This window comes from Ylistrum balloti, unplaced genomic scaffold (genome assembly GCF_031769215.1).
Source record: "Ylistrum balloti isolate Yb309-2 unplaced genomic scaffold, AGI_CSIRO_Ybal_v1 Utg370788, whole genome shotgun sequence".
Classification (NCBI taxonomy): Eukaryota; Metazoa; Mollusca; class Bivalvia; order Pectinida; family Pectinidae; genus Ylistrum; species Ylistrum balloti.
In genome coordinates, this window is record NW_026782460.1 from 33,054 (window position 1) to 55,783 (window position 22,730).

At 31.4% G+C, this 22,730-nt stretch overlaps 1 protein-coding gene across 1 annotated transcript in view; it reads left to right on the top strand.

Annotated features, from left to right (window-relative positions):
• The first annotated feature begins 2,108 nt into the window (after positions 1 to 2,108).
• Positions 2,109 to 22,730, top strand: part of LOC132558398 (nephrocystin-1-like) — a 33,679-nt gene continuing 13,057 nt past the window's right edge. Inside the window, exons 1-21 of the mRNA XM_060222951.1 lie at positions 2,109 to 2,174; positions 2,842 to 2,930; positions 3,323 to 3,383; positions 3,989 to 4,060; positions 4,591 to 4,652; positions 5,076 to 5,179; positions 5,657 to 5,795; positions 5,967 to 6,219; positions 6,637 to 6,731; positions 7,503 to 7,572; positions 9,017 to 9,053; positions 9,330 to 9,381; positions 9,754 to 9,796; positions 13,892 to 13,924; positions 16,657 to 16,741; positions 16,882 to 16,976; positions 17,068 to 17,143; positions 18,761 to 18,813; positions 19,319 to 19,393; positions 19,765 to 19,837; positions 20,382 to 20,419. Coding sequence (XP_060078934.1) covers positions 2,109 to 2,174; positions 2,842 to 2,930; positions 3,323 to 3,383; positions 3,989 to 4,060; positions 4,591 to 4,652; positions 5,076 to 5,179; positions 5,657 to 5,795; positions 5,967 to 6,219; positions 6,637 to 6,731; positions 7,503 to 7,572; positions 9,017 to 9,053; positions 9,330 to 9,381; positions 9,754 to 9,796; positions 13,892 to 13,924; positions 16,657 to 16,741; positions 16,882 to 16,976; positions 17,068 to 17,143; positions 18,761 to 18,813; positions 19,319 to 19,393; positions 19,765 to 19,837; positions 20,382 to 20,419 — 1,671 coding nt within the window. The remainder of the gene's footprint in view (positions 2,175 to 2,841; positions 2,931 to 3,322; positions 3,384 to 3,988; positions 4,061 to 4,590; positions 4,653 to 5,075; positions 5,180 to 5,656; positions 5,796 to 5,966; positions 6,220 to 6,636; positions 6,732 to 7,502; positions 7,573 to 9,016; positions 9,054 to 9,329; positions 9,382 to 9,753; positions 9,797 to 13,891; positions 13,925 to 16,656; positions 16,742 to 16,881; positions 16,977 to 17,067; positions 17,144 to 18,760; positions 18,814 to 19,318; positions 19,394 to 19,764; positions 19,838 to 20,381; positions 20,420 to 22,730) is intronic.

Below are 22,730 nucleotides of genomic sequence, written 5' to 3' on the forward strand. Positions count from 1 at the left end.
ATAAAAAGATAAACGGAAAATACCCCATGGAGACGCTATGTATATATATATACCCCAATTTTCTTTGATGTCACAGAAATTTTATATACATTTTGTATATATATACATCTTAAAAACACGTTACCTAGAGAAAACTTAAACGTATGTTATTGCGTGTTATGCGAGTTGAAATGCAAACATTCTTAAATAACTTCAAAGCGACTCTTCATCAAAGTTGATTTTAGCTTGAATGACAAGTGCCGACATTCAAACGAGTTTGTTTCACAAGTCTTTTATCCTCTCAATATCCAATATGTCGACACATTATAGTAAGTACCCAATATGACGATGTCGTTTTATAATAGGGATGCATATCTTGCGACTCAAACTTTGCTTTGATATTGTTACTGGCACTGGAAATTAATTGTGATATATATACTATGGGAAATAATCTCATATTCAAGCTAATGAAGTTCTAAGCTACGACCTAAATAGCCCATTTCTACACCAAAGCTAAGAAAGTTCCACCTGAAATGGATAGTTTTTTTTTTTAAATTGGCAAGAGAAAAGAAAACGGTCACTGCTTTCCATAAATTTGTTTAAAACCTCACTTACTTTAAATACACAACAATTCCCACCTATCTATTTTAGTTATGGTGAACGGAAGTTAAACATAATACATACTAAACGTAGACACAGTTGTAGTTCCCTTAAACACTATCTTTATCTTGTCGAAAATCCAGTTTGCTCCTGTGGACATCCTTGTGAGAATGCCTCTCACTTCTTCTTTGAGGGTCAAACTTTCAGAAATGAAAGACGCACTTTGTTTCATAATCTGGCTGAATTAGAAGTAGATTTGAATTTAGAGCTTCTTTTGTTTGGTAGTATTGATCTTTCTGAGGACCTAAACTATTTTGTCTTTAGACATGTGCAAAATTTCATTAAATCCAGCAAAAGGTTTTAAAAGATTCTTATACATGTATTTATGTTTGTGTGTGAATGCTTAATATGTATAATTTATGTTTAAACCTATATCGTTATAAGCAAATATTTGAAAATGGGAGAGAGCTCCAATAAGTTGTAATAACTTGTGCCCAATTCCCTTGTTCAAATTTATTTTGGCAGTAAAATACATTTAAACTAGAAAACCAAAACTGTTTGAAAGGTAGTTTTTACTTTTAGTTTTTTGCTAAGCATTTCGCCGAAACCCTGATCATGAAATGAGATTAATTTTAGGCACTGTTTCTGTTTCATTTCTTACTCCAGGATGTTTTTGTTAGTTTGTTTTTTCTTTTCTTTTTTAAAGCAAAGAGAGAGAGCATTTTGATGGATGATGATCAGTTTCACATATCCTGGACATGATCGTATTTTTTCAGGCCGCGCAGTGCACTTCTTTTTGTCTGAAAGTGGTCATGAAATTGAACATATTGCTCATCGATGGATCTTGAATGGCAGTGAAAGGTATTTTTCGTCTCATTTTTAGCACAATTATGATATGGTTTAAGCCAGATGGTCAGGGACGACGAACATATGTAATATACGTGTTTTAATAGTCAAAACTGGTAAAAAGATCTGCCGAATGTGTTGAACCGTGAATGATATCGGATGAGGTAAGCAGTTTGAAATACATATAGTATACATTATACAAACTAATCTTGATTAAGCTGGTCATCAAATTAATTTTAAAAGTTATCACAAGACTCCATACCCATACATCAATCATGCAAACGTTTGCATTCGCACCAATAAAAGTGAAAAATACAATTCTGAATTGTAAGGCAATGTACTCGCATCAATAACAGTTGACAAATTATTCAATAACGAAGTCAAAAAAGATATGGCCGTGACACTGAACGGATTGCAGTGGTCAAAGGGAGATAAGTATATGGTGATATACTACATATACATTTCTTTTTCGTCGTTTTATGATGCGATTTTGATAAATAATTTTGGACAATGTTCGTGAAAATCCTAATTATTCATGACATTTTTCCATTGGTGTTTTTGTGATCACATGGTTTGATATTTTAAAATTGATAAAAAAAAAATATGTGGATTATCACGACGTGGTAAACATTTGTTTGCAAATGGCGGATAAATGAGCAGCAAGAAATAGTAAATGGAATGAAATGGCTCCGAAAGATCCAACGCCCCTGGTAAAAGTGCAGAAAGAAGCAGATAAACTCAAGAAACAGGTACCCTTTTATTCTTTTTGTAAAATGAATGAAATAGTGATTAAATGTGCAATCCAACTCCAAATTTTTGCGATAACAGCTTCAGTGTTGACAAGACCGGGAATGTTTGAAATTCATTACATATTCACAGAGCGGTTAAAATATCCTTTAATATTATAAAATTGGTCCCTATTCAATCACATACACATAATGTGATCAGGAAATCCACGACTTGTGTAATAAAGGCTACACATCAATGATATATGAACTACATATGTAAGAAAATAATTATTTGCATGTTCAAACATGCTACTACACCGGAGTTATTCCTCTTGTATGAGGAGAAATTCAAATGAAACAGATGATTTCATTAAATGACATAACAAAACTTCAACATCTTTTAAAAAAATCCATACAAAATGTTTTCGTTGCACAACCAGAAAGGCAATTTTGATGGTTCAAATTAAGCTAGAAGTTGAGAAATGGTGTACAGGTTTAGGGAATTATGAGTTACATTTAAACTATGTCAGTGTCAAATAGCACAATGTTAGCATACTTATGGAATGTATTTATTAGTATGTAATAAAATTGAAATCATGTGTTGTTGCATTTAAAAAAGGAAAAAAAAACCCAGAAAATTAAGGATTTTTTTTAATTTGCTGTAACATGATACACATATTAATTACAGATTGACAAGCAAGTCAAAGACAGCAATAAGACTGCAAGCAATTCAAAGACGAAAAATGATGAAGTGAAACTCAAAGAAGCTTTCAAAGGGTAAGTTATGTGTAGGTAAAGCCAGTGTTGGTTTCGTTATATTTATTTTATCATTTCTAGTAGCATTATTACTATGCTTTATATTCTTTCTTGAGAGAATAATATTACTTTTGTATTGCACATCAACTCCATGAAGGTCATTATTATGATTAATAAAAAAGAATCAATAATTTAAAATAGAGCTTTATTTGGGTTATAGAATTCCTGACAAAGTTTCGATGAATTAAGTGATTGTGGCATAGATGTCCATGCAAGATACTTTTCATCATGTAACTTAAAGAAATGCATGGAGGTTTGCTTTGAATCATTATGTCTCAAAAGTCTTGGTCAAAGTCTGCCAATGCTTGCTTTTAGTAATAATGAATAATATGGTTTAAAATATTCATTTCCAGGTGTTTTGACCTGATCGAGCCAATAGAAACTCTATTAGCAGAAGCAGAGGCCCTTGAAGAGGTAAATACAGCGTTCAGTCTGAATTGTAAAATAGTTGTGCTAAATCATTGTCCTCATATTTTTGTTGAGGTATTTCTGGAAATTAAATAAATGTAGTTTTGACTTCCAAGGGGATTGACATTTATGGTGTTTGCTGTCAAAACGAGACACAAAGAGATAGTGTTGTTCCGATTAATTGAGTTAATCGAGTATCACTTGTTTGAAATATTTGATCAATTAATCGATTAAGAAATCTGTAATCGATCATCGTGATGTTTGAACAGAGATGTATATATCACGTGTGATATATACATCTCTGATGAAAATAGATTATTTCAACATTGAAATTATTTGTTTTATATTAAAAAGCATTCTGTGCAATAAATGAATAACAAGCACACAAAAAGATGGTATAGGTACAACAGTTTAAGTAATTACATGAATTGCTGTTAAAACATAACACAAAATACGTATTTAATTATCATTTTTAACCTTGTCTGGAGATTTACCCTGTCAATTTTTAAATGATCTCTATAAAACTTTGGTTTGTTTTATAATCAAAACAGATATCATTTTAAGAACATTGCAATATATATAATTACAATTCTTTGTATTTTAATTCACAGGCAAATGAACCAAAAGTTAAAGGATTTGAGAATAAGAAGAAGCATGAAATTAGTAGACTTACTGTGTGGAAGGTATTTATCCTTAGTGTATATATTTACATATAAAGCATTATGAACATTTGGGAGCTCTTTTTATGAAATCCAAATACATATATCGTGGTTGCACTTTGGTATCATTAGTGATATTTTTTAACATATTGAAAATATAGGGGCTATAAAAATGGTGAGTGAATAAGACGGAAAATAAAGATTGCAGAATTCAGATAGTGAACTGTAGTTCATATTCTTAATATATTTACTATTTCATATCATTGACATTATTACACATTATACAGTGTTAACAAGCTGTGCATTGGCATATGGGCATGTCTAAAACTTAGGAAAAAAGAAACACTTTAATGAAATGAAATTAAAGTGTGATGTTGTTATTATATCACCATAGGAACATTGACTGGTAAAAATAGTAATCTTGAAGGTCTATAAGCTTCATAACTACATGTAATGTATTCCTTACATTGACATTTACTCAAATCCTAATGATTGACTTATATTATTCATCCACACAGCTAAATTCATGGTAAACAAAAATAAATCTTTTTTAGGGGCAGCTTGAAACTGCCATGTCAAAGGTTCTACCAGATGAAAAAGGAACAGAATATTTGAAGTAAGTTTTTGAATATTGTGATCACATGTTTACATATATGTTTCAAGTCCAGGGCAAAACAGCTGTAAGATGTAGTTTTTTTGTGTTGAAAGTTGCTCATGTATTTTTAGTACAATCTGTCACATCTGTTCTCTATTTAGCTTATATAACTCCTGTACAATACAAAACATACCAAACAATTTTTGGTCATTGTCCTACATTAATTAAGCATAGAACTGCTTTCCACTAATAAATGATAAGAATGCCATTTAGAAAGGCAAATGCAGTGAAGCATGTTATTTAATGGTTGATTTAGATTCACACTTGACCACATGAAGGTATTGGAATATCTATGTGTTTTGCTCATAACTTTTTGTTTTTATATATAATGAACATTAATTAACATATGTTGATTTATTTATTTACTAAAATTACCACTTATAGGGAGCTGAAAGGGGAGGAGGAGGAGGAGGAAGAGGAAGAAGTGGAAGATGAAAGCAAGGATGAGGAACTGGAGACTACAGAGATGTTAGATACACAACAAACAGGTACTGGGGATGTACAATCGATGTTAGGGATATTTCAGACACTGATATTTGATTGGCAGACTTGTTATCTTCTTGTTGCATTCATCTACACTTTGAGTACAGTTTAACAATTTTATCTCTCAGTAATAAGTACCTGATAGTCCATTTATTAACCCAGCTGAAAAAGATAGAAACCTTTAAAATCATTTATTTGATACAGATAAACATAACTTGTTCCTATAGTTAAGTAGATTACGGTACTAAAGTTCATGTATATACATGTATTACCTAATATACAATGTACTAGAAATCAAATTTCTCATTGCATTTTATTATACTCCTTCTTCTCATAGGGAAATCTGAAGATGACTAGAGAAATCCATTTCCAATGACTAGGGGTCAATATATTGATAATTTAATAACAATGGCATGTTGAATTAGACTGTATTCTACAGTTTATACAAGTTATAAGTTAATTTGTATTGTTTATCTAAATAGAATCAGAGGAACCAAAAGCTGGTCCATCAAAGTCAAAGAAGAAAAAAGATGAGGAAGAGGAGGAAGAAGAAGAGGAAGATGATGATGAAGAAGAAGATGATGATGAAGAGGAATATGAAACAGATGGAACAACAATGAGGTAGGTTTTGTTTGGAAAATATTAAAATGTCACATGTCAAAAACTGCAGTTAATAAGGAACAGAAATAATAATTGTAAAATCTAGACTTCGGATGTCAATGGTATAGTTTTAAAATTCAGATCACTTCAGAGTCAAGTGAAATATGTGTAAATTTTTTTAAAAATGTTTAGAACGGATGCACCAACAATGAAAACAGATGCAGAGGAAGAGGAAGACGATGATGAAGAATATGAGGAAGAGGATGACGAGGAAGAAGAAGAAGCTGAAGAAGAGGAAGTTGATGAGGAAGAAGGAGAAGAGGAGGAGGTGGACGAGGAAGAAGGTGAAGAAGAAGAAGTTGAGGAGGAAGAGGACGAAGAAGAGGAAGATGAAGGAGGGAAGAAGGAAAAAGTGGAGGAGAATAACTTGGGTGTAACTTCTGCAGTAAGTATGTACCTGATTGACAGTCATAGTAACTGAGTGAACTGCTGCAGTCAAGAAAACATTTTGTTACAAAAAATAGAGATTAACAAACATAGTAGGTAAGAATGATGCTAATAGGGATGATTGTCATGAACAGGAAAGTTAAATACCTCGTCACAGGATACAAACCTATACTTTTAAATTACCTTCATGTTGCTTTACATTTTGTACATTTCATTTATAACTTAATGACAAATATATGGAAAACACACTTTTGAAAAACAATCATAACTGGTGCATAATAAGGTATCTTAAGTGTTGGTATTTCAGATATAATGCGAGAATACCTAAGTTGTTGTGTCTTCAACAATAAATTGCTATTTTTTTATATATATTTTCCGGTTTTCCTATAAACTCATATTGTTTCATGATATCCAGGGTCAGCAGTTTGAGGCTGTGTGTGACTTCAAAGGTGATGCAGAGGGAGACCTTAGTTTTGTCAAGGGTGACATCCTGACCATTTTACAGACAAGGTAGGTAACTGGAGCAATATACTGGGAAAGTGTTTAAACAACTTTTCTGGGGGAAAAAATAAAAAAAACAAAAGCTATGTTGAACTCAATCGCAGCTATTGAAATCCTTTTTGATTTTTCTCTGTTTGCTGCATACTGGGTATATTCAGAAACATTGCCAGATTGACTTTTAATGTCATGAAATACGATTGTTTTAATCTTGTCTATGTCTATATGTCTATATTTTGTCTCCTGTTTTTACCTGAAGTTTGCCTGGATGGTAAGGTCTTTACTAGAGTTGAATGTTATTGTTTTTTTCACCGTTAGGTTGAAATTGAGATTTTTATCACAAGATAATGAATTTCTGTCAGAAATCTTTTGAGCGTTGTATTTTTTTTCAATTGTTCTTTTCATGTCTTTATTAGTTCATGTTTGTTTTGCCTGTAGATTTTAAAATTGCAATTCTTCAACTTTGTTCACACATACAACTTCTTTTCATTAAGAGCTGAGGACAAAGTAAGAACTGTTACGAAAATTATAATATGTCTCTAACAAAGTGATAAATAATGAAATGGATACTGTCTGGGTTCATGATGTTGTGACAAATTTTACTTAAATATTGAAGAATCATTTTAAGTAAAACATATGAGAAGGACTAATGTTTGCTTTTGCAGAAATAATCAGTGAAGTTATCATCTATTATATCTGTCATATATATTTCTAGTAAAATATCAGTAATTTATAGGGTTCTGAAACACAAATACAGCTGGTAAAATGAGGTATATTTTACAGGGAAGATGGTTGGTGGGAGGCAGAGAATGCTGCTGGTGAAACTGGAGTTGTGCCCTCAACTTACCTCAAGGTCAGTTTAAAAAAAATGAATATACTTTGCTCAAGGCCAGTTAAAATCTTGATATACTTACCTCTAGGTCGGTTAAAAAAAAATCAAAATACTACACTTAAGGTCTGTTAAAATTTTCCAGTTCTTAATACATATGATTAAAATTTTCATTTGCTTAACTCAGAGTCAGGGTAAAATCTGTATCTACTTATCATAAGGCCAGTTAAACTCTAGAGTCAGGGTAAAATCTGTATCTACTGATCATAAGGCCAGTTAAACTCTAGAGTCAGGGTAAAATCTGTATCTACTTATCATAAGGCCAGTTAAACTCTAGAGTCAGGGTAAAATCTGTATCTACTTATCATAAGGCCAGTTAAACTCTAGAGTCAGGGTAAAATCTGTATCTACTTATCATAAGGCCAGTTAAACTCTGTATACACCAATACATTGCGAGTGTACTATTTAAAACTGAAGGTCAATTTACCAGTAGAATAAACTTATCAATTACCTCTAGGCTAGTTAGGGCCCCGCATCACGATGCGGGTGTATAATCACCAATACATTGTGAGTGTACATATATCTTCCATCTGTCCAAATTGGATTTTGATGAAAGTTGCTTTACTTGACACCTGTCCATATATTTCTTAATATTAAGAAACTCAATCATAAGGGGTAGGTATTATGCGGGGCCCTTCCTCGACATTGGTCTAGTAAAACTTTGTGTTTTACCTCAAGGTCTGTTAAAACCCTTGTATATTTAAGAAGTTGTGATGTAAGAAATTAACTACTTATGGCTATGTGATATGTAGTATATTCAAATCCAAAGTTGCAATTTGTGATTTTTTAGTATTTCATACTTTCCTATAAAATGATGACCGTATGCACACAAAATACATTTTTGTAAATTGTACATTTATGATCAGTTCAGGAAGATATATAACAGATATACTTCTGTACGAACTGCCCACTGAATTAAAAAATCATTTAGATAATTTGTATATTTATAAGAGTGTATGAAAGTATGCAGAGAACAATAAATTTATACAATACCAGATGTAATATAGACGAGAGAAATCAATCAAAAATCAACAGAATTTGAATCTTAACTTTTGTTCATACATGTAATAGCAAGTTTGATATAACAGGTACAGTTTACTGAGAAATATAAACTGATGAAACAAAAATTGAAATATAGGTGTTTTTTTTACAAAATTCATGATGCAATGCTGAGTTGAATTCAAACAGGTTACATTGTATCTTGTAGAAATTAAGTGTACAGTAATCCCAATACATTAAATATTATATATAGCCTTCACATTTACAAGACATCTGTGTTTTTATATATTCAGGGATAATTAGTCAAGATCAAAGGCTATTGGATTATGTTATTACCAGCTTTTTATTCATGGAGTCGGGGGTTTTAGATATTTTGATATGTACATGAAAATTATTTTACATTTGATAGATGCACAACAAATACAAGGATATACAGAAAGATGACGGTTAGTATAAATGTTTTGTTTTAATTGTCTAGGCTAACAGTATTATCATTGATAATAAAGCTGTGTTAAGATTGAGTATTATGTTGATATTTTTCTTGTACTTTTACTTAATAATGACACTAAACAGGTTTTCTATTTTTATAATTAGCATAATTGATAAATAGGAATATTTTCATTTAATATTCAAGATATTACATTCAATGTGAAAAAAATGAATTTGATTTAGAGGAAAATCTTACTGAAAAAGGTCTGAAAGATTGTTTGGTATTTTGACAGAGGGAGAAGATGAAGAGGAAGGAGATGAAGATGAGCCTGGCACAGCCAAAAGGTATGTGTTCAGAATTTTACTGAAAACAACATCGTTGGGGATACACAATTGACTATGTCATGAAAAGAGAAATTAACACCATCATATGGACTGTCATGATATCAACAGCAAACTCTTCAAGCTTTAAAATTGAAGAAAAAACAAATGAATTTTATAAATCTATAAGAAAAACTGTACTATGTGTAAAAATAGACAGAAGATAAGCTAGTAAAACATTTAACATCTTTTTTCTGAACATGCATCATGGATTTTGGAGTGAATTTACACATTCAAATTGAAAACTAACTGGTGACATATTTTGTCAGCAGTGGATTTATATGGTCCTATGTTTCCCATACATACATTGTTTATAGTCTTACTTACACTTCACAGTGGGAAGAAATTATGGTCACCGATCAAGAAGGCAGTCCAAGAGGTAGGTAGTTGTTGTAGTCACAGTCTGCTAAAGTGTGTTTATGTCAACTGTTCATGTGATATAAAGATACTCAGTATTTTATCAATTTGTGTAGAAAAAGAGCATGGTTTTAGTTTGTTGGATGCAATATTGAAGTATATGTTGTCTGATTTTCAAAGTAGATAAATTAGTGCTGTGTTATTAATGCACTGGTCCCTTGGGGTCATCTTTTAGACTTTCCAATTTGATGCATCCACTTTCTTTATATTTTTATTGTCTTTTAAAAAGTGGACAACGAATTCAATGTAACTCATCTAACTCCTCATTCAACAAATATAACACTGGAGTTTTTCAATATAAGTGAGTTTTGTAATCCAGATATGTACAATGGTATTTCAAGCTTTTGATCTTGAATAAAACAGCAACCTTTTGAACTAAAAATTGTCACACTCATTGAAATGAAAAAGACTTGTTATGTATAAAATAGAATTTCATCAATAGAAAAAATATGACTTGCTTATAATATATCTCTAGATTTAATACATGGATAGACCATTGATGTTGGTAAACCATGTACTCTTTTGTAGTGCATTACTTTCTCTTGTATATTGCCAGGTAAAAAAAATAACAATTAAAAAAAATCACACACTTGCATTATCAACGCTATGAAAAGAAATCGATGAATGGCTCATTTTTTTCTGTGATGAACAGAACAAGAAAAATTCAAAGAACATTCATCTAGTGGATTGATTATAAAACTAGTGTATAAATTTGATTCATATATTTATAAAGTTTATAGTAATCCTGTCCATTTAAAACGGAAGGGATTTAACCTTTATGCATATTGCCAGAGGTCAAATTTAAAGAAAAAAAAGGGGGGGGGGGAAGGGAGAGAAAGAAAAATGTTCTGTATGTCTTTCTTTTACTTTCTTTTTTCATACTATCATACCTTTTTACTTCAATTATGTACAAGTTTTATAAACAAAGCATGTGTACATCGGAAGTACATGTGTTTTAAACATTCAGTGTTCATCTTTATTGTTAAGGGTTCCAAAATATATTTTACTAAATTGTTTTGTACACAACGTTGTAATCCTAACAATGTTGTTTATTTCTTTGGTTTTTTTTTATATATCCTTCTGAGTCTTCCTGAACTTAGTTTGTAATTATCTTCTGATATACATTTCTATATCAATCTAAACAGATTACAAAACCTTAAAAGTGTTGTGCTTTATTTGTAAATTTTGAATTTACTTTCAAATTTTCTTCAATATCAGTATTATTTTCTTTGTTAAATTTTACATTTGCTTGTTTCAAATTGAGACAAGATTTTCTACATGTATTCATACAAATTTTGATATTTCAATGACCATGTTAGGAACTACAGTCGAGTAAGCAAATTTGCTTTTGAAATTGGAGGATTTTTTTTAAAGTAAGAGTTTTGTGATTCTGGGGTCAAAAGATATTGAATATTTAGGCAGTGGTTTGTGTATGTTAAAGTAGTTACATGTTACTGTTGTATTTTACTCAGATTTCTGATATTTACACTTGTGTGTCTGTTTGTTCTAGCCTACAGTAAGTATAGTTTGTTGGCTGTGTTTTTGATGTGGGAAACTTTCATGTGTGACTCAATTTTATGTCTTAATCATTTTGATGTTTTTATTACTGTTTAGTGTTCAGTTTAAGTTTTGGCTTTTCTTCCAATTAACTTGAATACTTTTTATAAAATAGAATGTACTGAACAATATATTATATAGGAAAGCCAAAAATTACTGTTTCTACTTCATTCATATTGTGTAAGTGATACAGTGGTAATTTGTGTCCGTGTTCCTTGGCTGATAATACAACTGAGTCATGCATGAGTGTCCTGTGAGCGTGCTTGTCACTTTGTTTCGTACTGTAATATTTATAGTCTACTTTAGTGTTATATAAGTTGTTTTAGTCAGACACATCCATCTTAGGCATAAAAGTACATAGAATATCAGAGAATATCTACAGAAGGCTTTTAGGTACCACTTTAATATACATATTTATACTCTAGATGGACTGTAGCTAGGATTTCCAACTAAATCTTAAAAAAAAACCCTGAACAAACTAAATTGGACTATATAACTATATATAGTTACAGAGGGCCTGTACACAATAAGTAATGTGCTATAAATAGCATGTTCTTACCTAGTAACTCTGACTACATCAGTTGTAGGTCTCTGGTATCTACATAGGAAATCAGATGGACTGTATCTGTAATATACTGCTTTTGTACAATCCTCTTTAATAGTTCTTAACATACTGTTAGGAATAACATAATAATGAAGTGTAGCTTAATGATTCAGAAATTCAATCTTGCATGAAGATTTTTACTACCTTTGATCTGATAGAGAAAGTTCTGCATAAGAAATTGAAGAATATCTTAACTTAGACAAAGGAATGTTGATGAAACCAGTGCCTGATTTCTCAATGCTGATAAGCAGAATTAGATTTAACCGTGTTTTAGATAGAATAAAAGAAAACTTTATCTATGTAGTATATACATGGTAGTCTAGAATTCCATACCTTTGTGCTTTAATGGATCAATAATTGGAATCTTCTACATTCAAAATGTATGGATAAGTAGTTACGCAGTAGTTTTAAACCTTTTCACCAAATTTACGCCCCCCCCCCTCCCTCCTTTTTTTTGTGTTTTGCCGTGTTGACTAATTACCAATTAGTTTTTTTGTGGATGTTGCCATGATGTGATATCAACAACACTTGTAAGAAGCAAACATCATATATAGAAGTTGTCAGCACAATATACACACACGAATCTGTTACATATGGATGTTATTTGAAAAATGTGTTTTTCTTTTTTTTTTGTTTATGATGTGGAAATTACATTTTTTTAAACAGATATATTAAATGATGTGTATTAGCACATTATGTTGAAATACCTGTTTTAAAAATTGCCACAAAAAAAGAAATTTTTTCTTATATTTACATTTTACAGTATTTTTTTTTTTTTTACGCTACTTTGAAAAAAATATTTATCGTCAAGCACACTGACAGAACAGCCCGACAACTGATGGAATAGCAAAAACCATAACCACATTCCATTTAGGCGGGAAAGGTTGTCGGGCTTGGTGTTTACTGATGTGTAAATATCAGTTTTGTTGGAAAGGTCAAATAGAGGTCGGAAATGTAAATATTGGAAATTATATCATCACCCTTATATGTCACATGCATACATTGTGTACATCACTATTATACAATTATACACAGTACACGTTTCCTTTGTGTATAATCTATATGATATGGACATTGTGACACATAGGTTTTATATGTAAATGTGGGTTTTTTTTTTTCCAGTTTAAGGTTATTGTTTCAATTTTCAATTTTGGTCACAAAGATTTTTTTATGAACTTTTAATTTTATAATGTTTGGGTTGATCTGAAATGTTTCATTCAGGTAGAGTTTTAGTTTTATCATACCTTTAAAGGTTGACTGTAGCGATAGTTCAAGTTCAGTACTAATATTTGATACATATCAATTACCTGCCACTAAAATAAGCAAGATTTCATCATTAAACTGTTGAAATATTTTTACATTCAAGATTGAAATAGTTTCTTTTTGATAGAAAATTTTTTTTTTTTTTTGGAATTTTGGGAGAAAAGAGGAGTTACATGGTTTCTTTTTAGCTGTAATGCTCCGAATATGTCAATCCAATACTTCAGGGTTCAAAGTTGACACTCAGCTGTTGGTTGATGGTTATTTTTTGCTTGTAGTTTGGTGTCATATTACCTAACAAGTCAATGGGTTGCAACGCAAATTCTTTTAATATAAGTAAATGGCAATTATTTTTCCATGAACTGAATATTAACATGAGTGAAATGAAGAAATTAACTCAATTTTAACCTGGTGTTTTTTGTGTTTCTTTTTTAATGTAATTGCATGTCGACAGGTCTAGAGGAGCATGGCTGGTGTAGATGTGTACATGAAATAATACATACTCTTTTCAGCTGCTTGATTTGTGGGATCCTGAAGAAGAATATTATGAGGGTTTTTCCTGCAGAACTTTAAAATTTACTCTGATTTTTTTTTCCAATTTTATTTCATGTAGACAATGTTGATTGTGACTTTCAGAATATAGCAAAAAGAGGACTGAAGCTACACAAAGTAATTAGCACCTTGTTGGTAGAGTTCTGAGTGACACTTCTGTGTCTGTCTATCGCGGGTTACTTTGGTTACCAAACTAACAAACTGACCACCCAATCTATGTATCAAACACTCCTCTAGTCTAATACCCCAACCATTGTCTTCTATTTTATCATAGTATATCTGAATTCATAATTTTTTTCTGATTTTTCATTTGACTAAGATTTCTGACTCACCTTCATTTTGTCATATATTGACACCAGGAAATAATTCAATATCTCACCTGACTTTTGCTAACACAACTATGATATAATTGTATGAAAGTTGGTGTCGGGTTGCATGTACTGTACAGTTGATAGTGTCTTGATATTCAGCTTTTTTTTTTACCTTGATGTGGTGGCAGATAAACAGTAATGAATATCAGGTAGTGGACACTGACACTGTTTGTGTGTCAAATATATCATCATTACAATACCCCATATGTTTATGATTTTCAGTTAATGAACAAGGTAAGCGTTCTCCTGGGGAAGCAAACGTGATATTACAGGTAGTAGCACAGACAAATTGTGTGCCTATCCCACACATGCATGTTAAACCAATGATATAATAAACCTGAAATTTTGATTTTTGAATTTGATTCTTAGATAGGTCTCAAGCTTCATACAATGCACATCTTCATCTTTCTTCCGTCAATCAATGATATTTTCATCCTCAGTCATGGCAGTTTTAAAGTACTTACTCTGGTGAATCCAACCTTGTCTCAATTTCCACATGCATATTTCTTCTATTTCTTCAAAGGGCATAATGTGGAGGTTATTCTCATTTTTCTGGCCTTCACACATCTGTACTGTGTTTGGGATTCCAGGTTGTTCATCTCTGATTCATTTTCCTTGGTTCCTTTATAAATCCTGTGTTAATTATCGCACTGCATTCTTAATCATCTCTCTATCCTCTCATTGCCCAAAATCATTGCCTGCGCATCCTTAAGATAGATATCACATGTAAATGTAAATTTATCTCCTGCTTTTTCTTAAGATGATATTTTAAACTGTTTGTTGTACATTCTTAGATACAACATGTGTTTGGTATTTATATTATTAAAATAATTATGCATCATTATCATGATTGTTCATCCCTACAATATACCTTGTAGGACTATCGATATTACCCAATCAAACTTACTGTTCTTCCATAAAATGTTACAGGGTCAATATCTATAACTTTGATGCTGCCAAAATCATTGCCTGTGCATCCTTAAAATTTGATACCAGTCTGTCTGTACAGTCATAAAATTTGGTGCTACCAAAATCATTGTCTGTGCATCCTTGAAATTTGGTGCTATGTATCAAAATCATTGTCTGTGCATCCTTAAAATTTGATACTATGTATCAAAATCATTGTCTCTGCATCCTTGAAATTTGGTGCTATGTATCAAAATCATTGTCTGTGCATCCTTAAAATTTGATACCATTTATCAAAATCATTGTCTGTCTGTACAGCCATAAAATTTGGTGCTACCAAAATCATTGTCTGTGCATCCTTGAAATTTGGTGCTATGTATCAAAATCATTGTCTGTGCATCCTTAAAATTTGATACCATTTATCAAAATCATTGTCTGTCTGTACAGCCATAAAATTTGGTGCTGCCAAAATCATTGTCTCTGCATCCTTATCATTTGGTGCTGTCAAAATCATTGTCTGTGCATTTTTTGAAATTTGATACTATGTATCAAAATCATTGCATTTCTTAAAATTCAACACCGTTAAAATCAATGTAAATCTTCAAAATTTGATATTGTATCAAATCATCACTTGAGCATCAACCAATATATAGCATTCATAGTGTACATCTATAAGGCATCATCAAAATTTAAGTCATCTATAGTAAGATATTACAATATCATTTTCGCAATAGTGCCATCCTTCAGGGCTTGTTCATACCTTCCCACAAGTTTAATATCTCTTACAGTACACAGTATAGGTTTACATATGATGAAGTCATTAGGATACAAGTGAAAGAATTGTAACATTAAGGAAAGTTTTTGGTTTTTAGTTCTATATAAACAAGGGATTTTTCAGTATATACCGAGGTAAAGACAAATCATATGTAAAATTTAGATTTCATTTTTTTGGTGAAATTAAAAAGTAATATGATTACCACGGTATAATAAATTCAGCCCACTTCCAATATTTGTGAAATTTTTACATTATATTCACACTAAAAAGTGTTTTAAACGTTAAATGAATACTGTAGTTACTTATAAATATACTGGTACATTTATGCATGCCGTACTGCAATGATTTCTATTAGCTAGTTGAGAGGAGTTGTTGAAACTCGTCTACTTTTCTGTACTAATATTATCTATGATAAACTGCGTTTATTATAATAGACAAATTGCCCTTTCTGTCTGAACTTAAAATCTAACCACAGCAAATCTGTTGTAGGTTTTGTTGATTTAAAGTTTTAATTATTCAGTCCTACATAAAGTGTTTGTAAGTCTCATATTTTAACATATTTAATGTGTTGTGTCAAACAAGTCACCCGGGTGAACAAGTCAATGTTTAAAAATAATATGAAACATAAAAATGCAAAGTAACGCCTATTTGTCCTTACTCATTACATTTACCTGTGTTGATTGTTTGTTCTGCGTACAGTGTTAATTTACATGATGGCCAGGTAATTTGTATATTTCTTGATAGTCTATAAGAAGAAGTCCCCAGGAACTTGATATACATACTTTCTGATATTTCAGACTAGTGTTACTGATGTGCTGCATGCTCTAGGAGCAGTGCCGTCAGGGTTCAGACCTTCCACACTGGGGCCAAAGTTCCATGATGGTAAGTTTTGTTTACACGTGTGTGTCTGTAGCTTAAAGCTTTTGCACAAGGTATCTTATGAACCTTTTATAAGACTTAAATACTATTACTGTTTATCCCATGCATAGTCTTTTGCTTACAATATTTATATCTGTTTTCAGAAGACAAATTCACCATGAAGCGGTACCTAGCACCCAAACTAGCAAATTCAAACCTGGCGTATGCCGACTTGTTCTTTGATCCTAAAGTAGGAAAGGTAAATTTAGTGATATTCAATTTTCCAGCTATTGCGAGTTGAGATGTGTAACTTTTGTCACATGATCAATTTTTTCTTTCTGTGTTTACAGATTAGGCCACGTCCCTCCAGGATAGAGAGGATAGTGTCTGTGGTAGCCTGTAGACAGATCCCTGTTCCTGGGGCAGGTAAGACATGTTATATCTGTGTAGGTCTTACTACGCAAAAATCATTATTTGAAAAATTTACAGCAATTTATAACCAAAGGGAAATAATTCTTCACTTTCAAAATTGATATTAGAAAATGATTTTGACAGAAACAATTTTATCCAATGTTGTAAGACTGACTTTTGACCTAATGAAAACATATAGACACATATGATTACACATTGAAACATCACCAAATAGAGATAAAATGATTGAAATGTGAACTCTTCAGATGAGAAAGGCAAGAAAGTTGAACCCAGTGAGTAAACATCAACTGTGTGTATTAACTCTTGTGTTTTATGGTTGGATTTAACACAAAATGTTCTGGTTGTCAAGTTGAGTTGATTGTTTCATCTAACTAACATATATAATGGTAATTATTACCAAGAGATCATTGTACTCAGTGGGGTATGATTTTCTCAGAAACTGAGAAACAGAACGTCCTGTGCCACAGTAGTCCATGGCCAAGACACTTGATACTATCTGTAATGCTTTAGATGTGAAGGGCCTTTCATGTATTCCTTGAGGTTGCAAAAAAATCTTCTACATGGAAACCTGCCTCAAAATGTCCGAGGCTGTTCATGAGGCGATAAACCTGGCAAACCAAAACCAAAAGTAACTGGTGGGGGTGATTTAAATACGACTACAATTACTGCAGTGGCTACATTAGTAAAACAGCTGTTCTAATTAGTGGAACAAGCTTTTGATGTATGTATTGAAAATTTTATTGCTGAGTTAGATAGATATATGTAATTAGATGGTAATGTGTTTCATAAAATAAATTCTCACTTTAACTATCTCAAGGTCAACATAAAGTGTTTTGATTGAAGTGATCTTTCTCCATGTCAAATAATCAAATTAATCTTCTCAAATGTTATATTTTTGATCAAATCAGAATGATTTTTGGTTGATCTCTAGAAAGACTTCATTAATTTAACAGAGTTGGTCATTAAAAAAACATGTAGATAAAGGTATGTATAATAGGATATTGAATACTGAAAATTAAGTGGAAGAAGTCAAATTAATCAGTTTTTATATTGAAAATCAAAATGTAGACCTGAGTATCTTATCCTAATTGTTTGCATCTCATACCTGATGTGTCTTTTTGGGTTTGACTTATCATATTGAGATTGTGTGTGCTTTTCTTCTGTAATGGAAAGAATCGTGAAATGGTGCTAAATTTCAGCTGTACTTTGTTCAGTCCTTGTTAGTACAGAAGACAAACTTTTAGTTCCATTTACATTATAAACACACTTGTTGTAGGTACAAGTCTAGTTTTCATGGAGAAATGGCTGCCTTTACATTAACCAGATTTTCACTATATATTCTGTATTTCTTATTGAAGTTGTTTTAATGTTTCACATTGTACATCTTGTATTAAGATGTTGTTCTTGTTTCATCGAGACAGGTATCAACAATTTCTGATCTTTATGTCTGTATAATTTTTATAGATGAAATTTGATATCTGGTACCATTGAAAAATCTAAATTTCTTTCCCTGATTAACTTGTGTATTACATAGTACAACAAGCAAAGGAGAAATGCATGAAATATCCTAACGATCATAACCTTATTAAGATCTATTTCTCTCTGTTTCAGGTCTGCAAATCAAAGGTAGACATGTGCGAGTCTGTCTATTTGATGGCCAAAATGTGAGTTCACTTAAGTTATTTTTCAATTCTACAAATTAGGAATATATGACGTCAGAAGTATTAAGAAACTTTTATGTTAGATTACAATTAAGATTGTTCTCAACTCTGACCTTAATACAATTTTTTTTTAAAACCACTGAGTTGTTCAAACATCCATTTTAACTGACTATGTATCAACTACAGACTCTAGTTTAAGGAATCCTTTCCAAATTAGATATTTTCTTCCAGTAATGCTGTCTGTGGGAAAACTGTTATCAAGGAATCAAGTATATATACATATCAAGAAGCTATTGGTCACAGAGTGTTAGTGCTGCAGGGGTTCGCCAACAAACAAAACATCAGCAGAATCAACACAAATAATTCAGAGTAACATTTTCCTTAAATGTTGACGAAAAATTAGAGTTGGTAGCAACAAAAATAAGAAAACGGGTAACAAGTTTTTTTTCACCTGTTTTTTTTTGCAGTGATATAAAAAGGTTAGTTGAATTATGTTTCTATATTTCAGATTTTGAGTAACATTCACACAATAAAGGTTGCTACAGTTGACAAGGATCAGAGGACGTGGAACTTTAACAGTCGGGTAAGGATGGGTATTAGTGGAGTAGAACAATGTATTACCTGTCTGTTGAGGACAATAGCTTACAATTTAACAGTATATTAAGGACAATAATAGGTAACTGACCTTGCATTACCTGTCTGTTGAGGACAATAGCATATAATTTAACAGTACTATAAGGACAGGAAAAGCTTACAATTCAACATGTTAATGGACAAGAATAAGTAGCTTGCGATGCATTATCTGTCTTTTGAAGGTGGAGCACTTCTTAGAAGCTCGCATTCCATGATGCCCACTTTATGAGTTGGTTTACAGAGCTTACAAATCATTAGGCTTCTCTATATCATACAATAGATTGACATGTGGTATATGTATATATATATATCTTGTTTCAGGAGTATGCCCAGATGGACCCAATTCAGCATGCTGAGTTTTTCATCAGGACAAACAGTGCACATGAAAATATAGGTAATTATTATACTTAAGAAATGTTTACACATATACACAAAAATGAAAGTTTTTTAATTCAAATATCAGTATATTGTACCTTAAATGTAAGCTTCCATTTGGCTTTTTATTCCTTATATGACACTGAAAATCAAAGAATTCAGGTATGTTTTAAGTCTTATTAAAATTCGGTTTTGATTGTGATTATGTTGACATGTTGGTATTTTCTTGTTGTATGGGTGTCTTTGGAATATGAAAGTTGACTGAAAGGGAAGAAAAAAGTGAAAATTTGATTGAAATGTCAGGGCAAGTGATATTGCAATCAGGACTAGTAAACTGTAGGTCAGGGGTCAGGTAAATGAGTGTATGTTATAAGGTTACTTTCCTGTAAGTTTAAATGATTTAATCATTTGTGTTTATGATAATGAGAAATAGGTCACTGTAACCTTAGAAGACTGGCTGTGTGTTATTTGTTTTAATTCTGTTACATGATATCACTTAGCACTGTTATATTTTATAGATAATGGCTCATGTATAAATATATTATATGTGATTTTGTCAATAGGAATCCTGTTTGAGCTTTGCATGTCCTATGTCAGATCGGTAAGTGTTGATCTTCACTCTTTAATAGAAAATTTTCAAAACTCATTAAGCATGAATGTTCATTGCTATCAGATGTTTAGATCTCAGATTATCTGTTTAAGCAGAAAACTTTGGTATTTCATTAAAAGCAATTTTAGACACTTTTTTTCAAATCTATCAGTTGCATGTCTTGTGGGATGTTGTCCTTTTTTCTCAATGTGTATTAGTTATAAATCTATACAAGGAAATTTTGTATTTGATGAGCAATACTTGTGTATCAGTTTTAAAGGAAAAGACTTTTCAGTAGTGTTTGTATCAAGGCGGGGGTTATTACTTGAATCAGATTTGACCTCATTTAGTGTTGTAATTAGTATGTATAGATATGAAAGTGTCCTTTGTTAACAATGTGAGGATTACTCTTACACACTATTTTTCTTGCCCATTCTTTTTATCCTTCATAAGGTTAATAACACATTGTTATGTATTTCTGTCTTACTGAAATCTTAGCCATTACTATTTCTATATCCGGATATAGTAATAAGCTGACTCTCAACATTGTGATGGATATGACGCTCCATCAGTGTATTGAATGATAAAATGTATCTATAATGTAGTGCTATAAGATAGGTTGAAAGTATAGTCAAACCCACCCATTTATTGTACTGCCAATAAGATAACTGAATGTTTTTCTATCATGATTCCTGTAGATGTCCTCCCTTGATGTATCACTATACTTTAGTAATTACCAACATCTAAATGAGTAGTAGATAGTAGTTACATACCACTAGTGTAGAACTTCTTGAAATGATATAGTTTAGTAACAATACTATTGTAATACTAGACACAATGACTACATACACAAAATTGTAACTCTCATTTTTTTATTCCCTCATTAAATTAATAAAACTGATAAAATTTTTACATACAAGTTACTGATCTTGCGCTTTATTGTATTAAAGGTTAAAACTGATAAAATTTTTCATACAAGTTACTGATCTTGCGCTTTATTGTATTAAAGGTGAAAACTGATAAAATTTTTCATACAAGTTACTGATCTTGCGCTTTATTGTATTAAAGGTGAAAACTGATAAAATTTTTCATACAAGTTACTGATCATGATCATTTATTGTATTAAAGGTACAAATGATTATTGATTTAATGGTATGCATGTTTATATTTGTTAATTATAAACAGTGATGCATGTTCTTTACTTTAAAGAGATATATGAAAAGGGCTTGTTTATGTTTGTACATGTATCGGTCAGCATGAGTTACCTCCCTTACTTATATTTGTCCAGATCTTAACCTGTCATTCTGGTTGAGCTCACCTTATCATCAGTGTTAGCCTACAAGATAACTTGTAATGGACATGTGTGTAGGTTTATTGTGATCTTGTCATTCTCAACTTAATTCATGCTTTCCGCAGGGACAGAATGAATTTAGTCATATTAGGTTGCATACATTGCGTTTTTCCTGGCGGTCTCTCGTGTAACTGGTTATATATAAGCTGTGCATGTGTATTGTAACTTCAGTTAAAACAAGAAAATGAAGAAAATGTGAGTAGTGTAGAGGATGTTCCTTTCTCGTTCAGTTAACTAACCTCTTTTGTGTGCCTTATGTATATCTAACACTTATCTCTCACTTGTCACCTATATTTATTTTGTGAAAGCTCCAACTGTGTCCTTTTAGAAGGTCTGGTATCCATAGCTGACTGCAATAATGTAGTATCCATTATTACAAAGAATTATCTACATATCGATAATTAAATATTCTTGTTTTTGCATGTTTTTCTTTTTTCACTTTATTTTTATTGGTTCATGTATTTATTTCAGGCATCATGCAACAAAGACATTGATAATACCACGTTTTATCCTGCAATAAGCCCAGTAGCCAAGATACTAATTACATAGCCAGGGCTTATTACAAAACAGTTTTGGTCATGATTCTATTTAACAAAACCTATTTAAATAGGCTTATTACCTAGCATGGGTCTGTTGTAGATAAAATAGGGTTTCCATTAATTCATGAATGCATATTTTTCTGAATAATTTTATCATCTAATAATAATGATAATGATAATAGTCTTTAATTATACTTGATAACAAATTTGAGTCAATGACTCATATTACAATTTGGTCAAGTGTGCATTCTACATAGTGCAAGCATTCTACATCAAAATACAATCTACATTGTATTTTGATTTTTACTGAACCATTATGTTGAACGTTAGGTAACAACAATATTGTTGGGTATGGTATGTCAGTGTCTTTGTATATACTTATTTAAAGTTTATGCTGTGGTTGATAAAAATGTTTCTTATCTAATTTTTAATT